We start from the raw sequence: 13,010 nt of genomic DNA, 5'->3' as shown, positions 1-13,010 counted from the left end.
ATTGATTGATTGATTGATTGACAGCTCAGCTTACAGGGGCACCAAGACACACAATGACGAAATAAAACAAGTCTTGCTGGTAACTGTAGCCTACCAGCTAAAAACAGTGTTTTGTTAGCACTAGCACTGATGATTAAAGCACCATTTAGCATCTTAACTGACCAGTGTCGACATGTGCAGATGAGTTTTTTAGCTGCTCAGTTTGCTGCAGTGGATCGAAGACAGCTATCTAGCCTGCACACTGACATTAGCAGCACATTTTGCCTCATGGATGTTTACTTAGCCAGAGAGCTAATGTTGGTTGAAATTCCTTCAGAGTCTGAGGCTGATTTCAGCCTTCTTCCAGCCAGTCTTCTCCTTAAATGATGATGACTGCTCTGAATGATATCTCTCACAGAAAGACACAATACAATTTCTGCCTGTGACAGACCTTGATTGTAGCCCACCGTCTGATCCGCTGAGTAATTGGTAGTCTACTCCTTGATCTGACATTTTCAGCTTGAATTAGTTTCTACAGTTGTCAAGACGCCATCTATGCACGCTGGCATGGAAATATTGATCTCTGATAATCATTATAAGTAGTCCAATAAAAGCAAACAACCTTTTGTTTTCTCGTTACAATGGGTTGATTATCTCGGTGTCTTGAGCTAACAAAGACTGTTTTCTCGAGACAAGGAAATACAACAACCTGTTGTTTTCTTTAGATAACAGGTTATTTATCATGATGCTTCAATAAAACAAGGTTTGTTTTCTTGAGATCATGAAACAACTTTTGATTTAGAGATAACATCATTAAAGAAATAATTGCTAGCACAGCCACGCTAAGCTTCCATAGATAACTAATTATTTAAATCAAATACATATTGTGAAAAAAGTCAGATGCTTCTCTTTTTTCATGCCAATTTAATTTGAAAATACTGTATATGGATTGCATGGCCTGGTCAGACAAAATAACCTGAAAGTAAGTTGTTGGGCTATTGCAGTGGGAGTATATGATTATGAACATTTAATGAATAAAAAAGATAAGAACATAACTGATAGATCAACCAGCATCGGCAACACTTGTTAGTTTCAGCCCAAAATCCTTCGAGATTAATGCATCAATAAGCTAACGCTAATAAGCCAAATTATTTCAATTATGCCCACTTTTACCGAACCACAGGGTTTGAGTGAATTTCTTCCAGTTACTGTCTGAGACCTGGTCCTGCCATCAACAGCTTAATCAAATATTGAAGGTTCCTCACTGAGAGTTAGCACAAGGGAAATTTTCAACAATCAGTTCTCAGAGAGCATCTGAGGACAGCTGCTGTTCAAACACATCACCGCCAACCTCCTCCTGCATTTGTGTCATGCTGACTAACAACAGTTTCCCCCATGAGGCTGCAGATTACGTTTGAAGTGCAAATGTACCATGTAGTGTTTCATAATTAAGCGACTACTGTGCCATGTTAACAGCACTGTGACGGCAGTGCACTGCAGAGAGACAGAGCAGTCATCCTGGATTTCAAAGCCGCTGGATAATAGAAAGCAGGTAAATGTGAGCGGGTGAAGAAGAAGTCAAGACACAAGTTTGTTTTCAAAGAGCATTTTGCATGAAGGAACAGCAAAGAAGAAGAAACAGAGGGAGACTAGGTAATGAAAAATATAGTGAGAGGTGAAGTATAAAAACAAGAAGGATCTAAAATTAAGGAATTAGTAAGTTCACTTACTGGATGTAACACCAATAATCAATCAAAGGAGCTAGACAGCTAAAAGTCCCACTTGTTTAGGGAAACTTCATACTTAAAGCGGCACTGATTGATTTTTTGGCTAGCTGGGGGCAGCGCAACAAGCTGCAAACACATTATCTGACATATACAGTTTGGTAGGGTAAATGCAAGCAGTTACCTATTGACAAATCTAGCAGACAAGGAGCAGTGGGGTCGTATATCTGTCCACCAGTCTAGGTCCAGCACTGACTGCCTTCAGATCTGCTCTAATCTCCCCCATCAATCTTTTAGAATTTTTTTAGCAGCTCTTTGCCACTACTGGAAACCAGGTTGATGAGAGCAGTGAGAGTGAACCAAAACAGTAAAACTGTGGGCCAGAACTCCAACAAACGCTTTTGGTATAACATAAGACATAAGAATCAGCCTTGTGCAAGTCCACTACTGACCAGTCAGTAGACTGCAGTGTTTCTAGCTCCACCTTTTACGTAGTACCAGATCTGTGTGCTAGGTACCCCTACAAAGGGGGGACCAAAAATGGGGACGGTAAAGAATGGTTCCATTGGTACCATCCACAACTTTTCACAGTGGAAACCGAAAAAAAGCGTACCGAACTGAACTGAACCATACCAAACTGCTTGGTGGAAATGGGGTTAAGGAGGCATAAAAGCTCTGTAGGGCTGAGGGGGACTGCTGAGTCTGGATTTGACATTACGAGCGACACCTTTCACATTATACACAGTCTTGTTTTCTCTGGTTAATATAAAAGTAACTAATATTGCAGCTTTAATGGAAGTTCCATAGTGATTATAGAAAGCCGGTAAATGTGAGCAAGTGAGAGAGAAGTCAAGAGGCAGGGTACACAGTGGACAGGTTGCCAAATTGTTAAATTGAGGACATGCATTTAATAAATAATGTTATTTTGCATCACATGCAATTTTTCTCTGAGTGTAGTTGTCACACCACTATACTAAGTTGAGCAGACATAACATTAACAACACTGTGTCAATGATAACACAAGAATGATCTCAATAGAGATGTCAAAAGCCTTGTTGTCTGAGACAGGGACACTGGTGCTCCTAGGTAATTTTCTAGCATCAACAGATTCACAGGAGACAGACTGGTCTGAATAACTGATGGCTGTTGCTGCATCTGTCTCATTAACTCTGGCAGGTGCTTCCAGCAGCAGCACCCACCGGAGCCCTGCTGGATACTTACATGGTTCTTACTGTCAGGCCTGGAGCCTCCCAGGAGCAGAATCTTGGAGCTTTGAGCGTGACCGTTCTGACACGCAAGGTGGAGAGCTGTGTTTCCTGCCTGTAAACAGAGTGTTTTTTGCTGTCAAACATGTCATTTATAATGTATTCTTATTATCTTATTCAGGTTAACAGTGTTGGGATACTTTGGTACCACACCCTTCTTCTGATAACCGTGCTACTGCAGCAAACTGAACTGATTTCTACTTTTAAAAGTTACATAGTCTTGCTTTAAATGACTTATTCTGAATAGTTTTTGCTGTATAGCACAATGGCCTTCTTTGCTAGTGAACTTCTCGCAGAAATAACAGAAGCATTTAATCACCACTGAATGAATGATTATTGGAATACAGTTTAAACAAACACGTTTTAGTACTATGGTGGAGTCCAATGCAGAATCACCTTGTTTTTAGCGTGAGCATTGGCTCCAGCCTTCACCAGCAGTTTGACAGACTGGCTGAAGCCGTGCCAGGACACCTCATGGAGAGCTGTGTTGCCATCCTGAAAGGAAAAGGACAAAAAACCACATTAACAACATCTGCACTGATGCACTTCACTTTATGCCAGCACAAATCTTCAAGATACTTTCATTTAACAAGATCCTCTTCCTTCATAACTCTACAATTTAGGTAAGCCATGAACAATTATGTCTCGTTTCCACTGCATGGTTCAGCTCAACTCAATACCCTTTGTGACGCCTGTTCACCTTTCCAATGTCTTTTTTCGACTACAGTTTTATGGATAAAAAAGACACAAAATTTGTAATTCCTTGTCATGAACCATCAATGAATACTCAAATCCATCCTCAAATGTGACACTTTTTAATTAACAAAGACTTGAGTCGCTGTGTAGTATGCGACATGGCGTTTCTCGCTATCACTGTGGCCGAGTCAAACTACAGACCTCATGACAACAAACAGTCCGTTATTCCTACAATCAATCTCCACGTTTTACAGACCTATGTAGGAGTATGATAAATATTATGTTGGGATAATATATGAAAAGACAGAGTGAACATTCATAACATCAGCCAGCTGTAAAGGATTTATGGTGAAAGGGCTTTATTAAATCATGCATGGTAATACTGGCTGGATTTTGTACACCAGTAAGTATCTAAAATAGACCATTAATGCACTGCATCTCAGCAGAGTTTTGTTTCATTTCTCTTTCCACCGTGAGTGTAAACACACTACTCTGCCTTTAACGAGGGAATGAGGCTAAGCAGATTACAGGCACACTGGCTTCTCTATGATTATCAGATGCTTTAATGCAGTCATTATGATGGCTTTGAAATTCCCCTTTCTCCAACTGACTGTTAAAGAAGTGCCATGAGAGTGTGTGTGTGTGTGTGTGTGTGTGTGTGTGTGTGTGTGTGTGTGTGTGTTTCAATCTTTTCATCTGCACCTTGTCCTGTCTGTCCAGTGCACACCCTTCCTGGATGAGAGCGCTGATGACGTCGCTGTTTCCCACCACGGCAGCCCGCTGTAACGCCGTCTGCTCTCCCTGAGAGAGACACACACAACACTGACTACAAATGTTGACAAGAAACACTCAGCAACAGGGCAAGAAAACCTGCATCCATCCACCGAAAAACTATTCCATCATGTCAAAATCTTAGAGCCCCAATTTGGTGTTTTACTTGACTTTATGCTTCCGCTGGCTCATTTTCATGCCATGAAGATCCATAAATCTTATTCAAAACTGTATTATTTTCATAATTAACTGACTTTAAGTTAAAAAAGCTCTCACTTATAAGAGGTAACACTCTTTTGAAAGAATAGTTTACTTTGGGGGTAGTTTGGGTTATTCCTGCTTACTTTGAGTGGCCAAACACATTAACAGCTCCCATGTTTCTGTCAGTGCGTGCGTTTTAATTTGGTTTAGCTAAATTACTACATTTTAAAGGAGTCAACAGTACAAGTAGGCCTGCTAAAAAAAATACACCCTTGAGCCTTTCCACAGATCAACAGCTTTACAAAGTCTCAATTTACAATTAAAGCCAGACAACATTTTGGGAAATACTCGTTTGCTTACTTGCTCTTTCTGACATTAAAAATAGAAATCAGTGGTCAAGTTTCCAACCAAATGTAGGTCAAAGAGTTTTCAGAAAATCAGCAAAAGGAAATGCAAGAAATGTGTTTCCAAAAATTCATAGCAGTTGTGCAAATCCAAAAACTTTGCAAGGCAGGTGTGGGAATTTTAAAAGAAAGCGATAAAACAGGAAGAAGGGTCTGCACGCTGTGGCTCCCTTAAGCGCAATTTATTAGCGAATCTGCAAGTAAGGCTATCTGTTTCCCCCTGCCTCCAGTTTTCATGCTAATCTAAGCTAAACAGGTCCTGCTCCCAACTTCGTATATAACAAATCTCAGCTTTACTTTTATCTGCTAATCCCACTTTTGGAAACAAAGCAAACAGATGTATTTTCCAAAATGTTGAACTAATCCTTTAAAGAGACAGTTTGTTTATTGGGAATTTAGTTAAGTTTGTTGTTGTTGTTTTTTTCTTTTTTCATTAGGTTAGAACAAACTACTGAAGCCTTTCCTTCATGTCTCTGCATGCAGTTTAAAGGTATAACCAGTGAAATTAGCCTTGCTTTGCTTGGAACCAACAGTGGGCCTGCTCAAAATAAATGCAACTTGACACATTTATGAAGTCTATAATTTTACCGACTAATTAATATCATCCAACCATCAGTATCAGTTCCAAATGATGAGATCAAAGAACATTAATAATAAGCTAGAGAGTATAAAATATTAAACCATCCCTCCACTGAACAGAGCTACTACTTCATCCCATTACCATCAATAACTGTTCTATAAGAAGCTAATCTCACAATTCAACATATATTCAAAGTAGTACAAAATTCCCAAAGAACAAACTATCCCTTTAAGTGTTGACAGTTTTGTAAGCTGATTTTTGATAAGCACACCACATATCCCTGAGCTCAGCAGAGTTATTACTGACTGGCAGTGATGATGTTAATATGATCCCAATATGGCAGGTATACAAACCACAGCAGGTAATCTCTAATAGCTCTATTTGCTTATTAGAGCCCAGAGTGGTTTGTATAACCACATGACAGCAGCAGTGACATACAGACCCAGGAAAGAAGGAGAAGCACACATTTATGCTCAGCCATAAGTGGAATTCTGTACACAGAGCAGATTAGTGGTGAGTGACATTTAGAGGCCAGGTTTGACATGAAAGCACTGGAAGATAGAGCAATGAATTCCATGAGAGATGGAGGAGCAAGAGGAGGGAGAAGATAAGAACTGAGCCGAGCGCAGCAGCAGCAGCAGCAGTGGAGGAGGAGAGGACTTTGTTCAGGGAAGGAAGGAAGGGGGGACAGATTTCTGCTGGCTCAGTAGGAGCAGTTTTGGCTAACCTCCTTCACTCTCCCTGATCCTCCAGGCTCTTTCCCAGCCCTCCTCCACTGTCTTCTCTCCTCCTCCTCCTCCTCCTCCTCCTGTTCCCTCCTGCTCCCTCCAGTCCTGGAGAATGTACTGCAGCCTGTTGCGGAGCTCATTGACCACAGAGAGTGAATTTGGCAACGCCAGAGATCTGGGTTATCACTATCAGTGGGAAAGGGGGACTTGCATTCTGAGGGCAAACCCACAAGGGGGCAGTCCAGAGGGTCCCATTCAAGGCCACTAGAGGTCATTACACTACAATTATCTTTGAGTTAAAAAAAGCCTAATGATTAAAAAATCTTTCCAGTAAAACAGAATTATTAGCAAAAAGATAAGCACTCCACTGGTAACCACCAATCAGGACTGCAGTGCGGGAGCTGGAAGTAGATGAAAAGTGGAAGCATGGGCGACGCTGCTGATAGACAGATGAATCTACTCACATCGTCTTGGATGTCCAGGTCACAGCCAGCTTTGAGCAGGATACGCACAACCTCAATGTGGCCTTTGTAAGCAGCCAAGTGCAGGGGGCTTCTGCCATACTGTGGACACAAAACACACACAACTCAGCCCAGTGAACAAAACACAAGAGTGCACACAACATAAACACGCAAACTCCCAGGAGAAGAAAAAAAAAAACACCTCTGCTGTCCCACACACAGACTCCGGTGAGTCAGATATTTCTGCAGAGTCAGTAACCGTGGTCATAGCTGGTGGTATGACTGAAGACAATCTGCTACGGGGTACAATCCTTCTCAGTAATGAGCCAACAGAAAACAAACAAATACTTAATCCATGCTTTAAGAGAATAGTGCAGTCTGCACAGCTGTTCATGTTAGCTGAGTAGAGGATAAACATTGCATCCTGCCAATATGAGGATGTGTGGGCGGGCCCTGACGCAAAAAGGTTACTTAACTTTTGGGAGGTTTAAAGGATCACTTCATTTAATAAAAAAAAAAAAAAAAAAAAGCAAAGAAATACATTTAATCTTTGCTTAAAGGTGAAACGTGTAAGATTTGTGGGGGATTTGCTGGCGTCAAGCTGTGCATTGCAACCAGCTGAAACTTCTCCTGGCTAGAATTCTTTCAGTGTTCATTGTTCAGGAGGTTTTTACTGTGAGCTGAATTATCCAGAGAGGTCTATTCTTCTCCAAAACAAATGGACCATGTGATTAAAACTGGTAAAAATACTGAAAAAAGCGGTTTCACATTAGAAATAAGTGTAAATACAATGATTTCTTATTTCAAGCGATCATTCACTAAAGAAAACAAACTTACAATACATTCTATTTGTGCTGATATCTATTCCCTTAAATCCTACACACTGGACCTTAAACTCTGATGGTATGCTGTCAAATGGTTTCAGTTTTATTTGCCCATGTCAGAGAGTTCTGCTTCCATCCAAATACAAGAGAAACAATTGTAATTTCACTGGTGTTACAAAATTAAATTACAGAAAATGTTAAAAGCGATATCTATTTTCTACCCAAGACATAGTTCCAATTCAAACTGCTTACAGTAAGGTCTGTAGACTATCTGAATTATCTAGATGTAGAGAGACATGCTGCTGTTAAATGTATAAATGTAATTTTCAATGCTATGAGCACAACTAACAAAAGTCCAGTCATCCCCACTGTATTGGAGTAGATGTAGCAATCTTAAAGGGGAACACCACCTAAAATTAAGAATTCTAATGTTATTTCCATGGCCTAGAAAAGCTGATTCGACATTAGCAAATATGAGTTACTCTCTCTCAAAGCCAAAAACCAGAGAAGGAAGTCTCAAACTTTGGGTGTCATCAAATATAAAGTCTGGAGCTACTCCATAGACAATAAATGTGAGACTGATTTTGTGGAGCCACAGAATGTTTGTTTACTTTTTTATACCCAAATGAGCTTTATTCTATTGTAGTGTTCTCAGTTCTGAAACAGAAAATGCACCCATATAGACTGGCTCAGTGACTTCGCGCAAACACTCCCAGGTAAACAACTGGCAATTGATTTCAACTGCAGATTGCGAAATCGGCAAACTTTCTGATTTCTGTTGTCATTTTCATCCATAACTGTAACTTTTTTTTAAAAAATACGGTGAAACACAGTGGTCTGACTTATCTAGAATTTCTGCAATGCTTATTTTATGTCCTTTTGCTTTCTTAAAATCTTTGATAAACCAAATCTACCTGCATGAACACCAAGAAATGTACTTCTGTGAACAGAGGCAACAGCAAAATGTATTTTAGACAAGGTAAAGCAGTAAACATAATCAAAATATACGGTACACCTGAACTGTTATTGATTTTTTTTAGGTGGGCCTTTTTGGCAGCTAAAAACTAACCAACCGAGGCAGCATTTGCTCAGCCCTCTTTCATTTTAGGTACATGACGCAGGGGTTTTCTATCCAAAAGTTATGGTAAATAAACAATTTTATTCTGTCTATACTGAGAACATTTCCCTGGGTGCTCTTAGTGTCACCTAGAACACTGGTTCCCAACTGGTCCGGCCTCGGGGTCCAAATTTCTCTTTAGTCATTAGTTCAAAGTCCACAAATTTTAATACATTCAGCATCATACTTGTGTTTGGCCATGTCGTTGAGCTAGTTTGCCGTCTCTGTGCCAGAAATTCACTGTACTCTAAAATAAAGTGTGTTTTTTTTACAAACTTGACACGTTCATGGGGCACTTGTGGTCCATTCACAATTTACCTGTGACCTACTTTTGGAATGTGACCCAGCAGTTGGGAACCACTGTTCTAGAATATTTTTTCCAATTTATTGTCTATGGAGCAGCTCCAGACTTTATAATTGATGACATCACAAATTTGAGTTGTTCATTTTACAAAATTTTTTGGACGGTCTTCGTCCATAGGAATATCACGTAAGAATCTTGAAAATGGACTTTCCCCTTTTATGACAAAGTTGCAGTTCTGTCTAAAAATTCAAAATGGTTCTAAAATTTACTTATGAGTAAAAAAAAAAAAAATACTGATTGAAGTCCAAGTGTGATTTTAAGTGTAGACTGCAGCAGCACCAACACGTTGTAAAATAAGGACTACAATTATGTACTTTGATGATTAATTTATTGTTTCAATGGTTTTTCAAGCATAAAAATGTTTCAAACATGGGTCCAGCTTCTCCAATGTAGGGATTATCTGTTTTTCCTTTGTTTTATATCATTGTAAACTGAATATTGGTCTGTCGGATATCTGAAGACGTTGCCTCGGGCACTGGGACACTATAATGGGCATTTTTCAACATTTTCAGACATTTTACAGATAGTAAGTGATTATCATTTACTCAAGAAATCTGCAAATTATTGGAGAATAGAACAATCATTTGTTGCAGGTCTAATCCTTTCTAGCCATAATGCCCTCCCTCGAACACAGGATCAGCCAACAGCAGGCTTCTAAAGATTATGTGTCATAGCTGCATCACATCAATCATCACAGCTTCATGCACACCATGATTAATTCCTCTGCATGACTGCCCATCAGTTGTATCCAACATTATATATGCTTCAAAATACTAAATATAAGAAGACATTTCATATAAGATGTCATCTCCAGTTAAGTTGACAATATCAGTAAAATTAAATATACTGCCTGTATATAAAAATCTTTAATGAGTCAGAAAAGAGAGATGAAAAAATGTTTTTCTGTATATGAAATACACAGATGCTTAATAGTTACTGATTATATACATTAAACTGACATTAACATCCTGCCGTAATAGGAAACGCACCAACAATGCAATTACCATTGGAATGCAGTGATGCTTCATAGGATGGTGATGTGACATAATGAACGTCAACAGCGGGAAATTCCTTCTTACAGTAGCCAGAGATAATAGGTTAAAAGCTCTCAACACATCCTGACATCCTGAACATTACATCCAACATAATGAAATGCATTAAGAAGAACGACAGAGCAGGATGTCAGCATGTAGGTAACCATTCAAACTTCAAACACAAGATCCAGGTGATCCCTCTTAATCTGACATTTTTACTGAGTAAATACAGTTTAATTACAGATCAGGTGTGTATTCCCACACAACAGCACAAGGCGCATTACACCCCAGGTATTATCTCAGCGTTTGGAGGTTCTTTGGAGGTGCTTTGTTTGGGTGCGGCTCGGCTCTGCTCTGTATTTATGTGGTCCTCAGATTGAGTTACACTGGGCAAGGCTTGGAGGGAAGCCACCAGCCAAGCTCAGGTAAACAGCTGGCGTCAGGCCAGCAGGGAGCCTCTGTTGTCTCCAGACTGACTGAGGGTCTGTTTGTGGCTCTGTGGGTTGGTTTTTCAGTGGCAGTCGGTATGTTGGGTGTCACTTTGCCTTGTAAGTTTGTCTCCAAATGCTCTTGTATAGTTTTTTAAAATCTATTTGCAATTTAGTTTTATATACCTCTTATTTGTTTATTTATCTTTTAAATTTCAGTGTTTATCTGTACCCATTACTGCCTCTGTGCTGCTGCAACAGCTGAAATTCCCCACTAGGGATCAATAAAGGTTTATCTCGCCAAATCTTATCTTACATCTTAATGCTCTTAGTGTTGTGGAAATAATCCAAACTCAATTCTTCTGTTCTGTTTAACAGGGACCAGAAGTCTTTGCTAGCTAGTAAACATTGATGTAAACAATGCTGGATTTAAAGTGCTTCAGTAATCGGCTTTGCAAATGTTTTATGAGGGAAGGAAATGCATTCAACACATTTGTTACTCCAGGACACGCACAATGTGTTTTGTTGAGTTCTACTGAATGTAAATAGCCTATAGTTTTTGTTTGTTTACAAGAACAGTCCACAGGGCCCCTTAAAGAATATCCTCAATATTCATCAACATAGAAACTTTGTTTTTTGGGAAACTGTGTTTTTTGCCCTCAGATGGCTCTTAATACTGAAGTTCCACTGAGCCTTTGCCTTTGCAAATGCACTAGCTAGTCAGCGGTGAAAATCAGAGTTGTAGCAAACTCAGACTTCTTCATCTTTGCAACTCAGAACAAAAACACACCACATAATTACCATATTCATCCAAGTCCTAAAGTTAACTGAAACACACTGACCTACAAAGGCTAATTAGAGTAAATCAGAGTAAACTCTCCTTCAGTTTTTTGCCAAAAGGCTTGCACCTTTGTCTTTTTATCTTATTACTGAGTAATTTCCGACCCATCTCAAATCTCCCCTTTCTGTCAAAAATACTGGAACGTGCTGTTGCCTCTCACCTTAAAACCCACCCCTCCTCCAATGACCTATGTGAACCATTTCAATCCGGCTTTTACTCACAGCACAGCACAGAAACCACCCTCCTCAAAGTAACTAACAACCTCCTCCTCGCCTCAGACTCTGCTCACCTCTCCATTCTTATCCATCATGACCTTACAGCTGCCTTTAATACCATTTACCACCCAATTCTCCTCTCCCACCTCGAATCCTCCCTCAACATCACCAGTACTGCCCTCTCCTGGCTAAGGTCATACCTCACAAACAGACATCTGTTTATCAATATTAACAACTGCCCTTCGTTGATCCTCTGTCCCAAGGTGTCCTCCAGGGTTCAGTGCTTGGTCCTTTTCTGTTCATCCTTTACATGTTCCCCCTGCAAACATCATTTACAGCCATGGCCTCAACTTCCATTGCTACGCCAATGACATCCAGCTCTCCTTCTCCACTGGTTCCATCTCCACTGAAACAAGACAAATGTAAGACAACTTCCTCAAACTGAACGGCGAAATTTCTGACATGATCATCATTGATCTCAAATCCCTCACAATGCCTCACCATTTATAATTCCACTCTGCATTCCTCCCCACACATCCGCAACCTCTGAGTTATTTTCAACAACAGCCTCTCCTTTGAAAATCAAATCACCAGTACTCTCTTGTTCCACCTAAAAAACAAGGCTCGTATCTGCCCATCACTCTCTCCCTCTGCTACCGAAAGTCTCATCCATGCCATCATCACATTTAGAATTGACTACTGTAATAGCATTCTTTATGGTACACCATTAAAAGTCCTGAATAAACTTCAATACATCCAGATTCTGCTGCCCGTCTGCTCACCCATTCCCACCATCACATCATCCCTGTCCTTCAGAACCTCCACTGGCTCCCTATCCTACAACGCATCCAATTCAAAGTCCTTCTCCTCACTTATAAAGCCCTCCATAACCAGGCAACCTCCTACCACAATGACCTGCTCTACCACCACACTCCTTCCCACAGCCTTCGCTCCTCTGATGCCAACGTCCTGACTCCACCACTCAGGACCAAGCACCGGACCTGGGGCAACAGAGCCTTCTCCATAGCTGCCCCCTCCCTCTGGAATTCTCTCCCCAAACACATTCGACACTGACCTCTCCCAGTTCAAATCACAACTCAAAACTCTTTTCAAAATGCCTTTTAATGTGTGAATGATGTGTGTATTTTATTGTAATTTATGATCATTTTTAACTAATATAAGGTGTGTTTGAGTACATTAAAAGCAATCTATAAATACTTTATTATCATTATTACTATTATTATTAATAATAATAATACTAATATTAAAGAACCAGATATTCTTTAGGTGTCAGGTGATCTTTGGTATGGATGATTCTCCTAACAGGAGAGTCTGATGTTGATTCAGGCTGTGGAAGTGCTCGAACAGCTTGGTCACC

The 13,010-nt window shown here is 40.1% G+C and overlaps 1 protein-coding gene across 5 annotated transcripts in view; it reads right to left on the bottom strand.

Moving 5' to 3' along the window:
- Positions 1-13,010, bottom strand: part of ankrd6b (ankyrin repeat domain 6b) — a 60,945-nt gene that overhangs the window by 12,089 nt on the left and 35,846 nt on the right. For 3 of the 5 annotated variants that reach the window (XM_050058471.1, XM_050058474.1, XM_050058473.1), the window contains exons 3-6: positions 6,813-6,911; positions 4,367-4,465; positions 3,365-3,463; positions 2,925-3,023 (exon numbers count right to left, since the gene is read on the bottom strand). In XM_050058471.1, the coding sequence (XP_049914428.1) occupies positions 2,925-3,023; positions 3,365-3,463; positions 4,367-4,465; positions 6,813-6,911 (396 nt within the window). Of the gene's footprint in view, positions 1-2,924; positions 3,024-3,364; positions 3,464-4,366; positions 4,466-6,347; positions 6,783-6,812; positions 6,912-13,010 lie in introns of those variants that run through there. The other 2 variants (XM_050058469.1, XM_050058470.1) reach the window with 1 other exon arrangement.

Source organism: Epinephelus moara, chromosome 12, assembly GCF_006386435.1.
Source record: "Epinephelus moara isolate mb chromosome 12, YSFRI_EMoa_1.0, whole genome shotgun sequence".
NCBI lineage: Eukaryota > Metazoa > Chordata > Actinopteri > Perciformes > Serranidae > Epinephelus > Epinephelus moara.
This window is presented reverse-complemented; position numbering and strand designations above follow the sequence as displayed.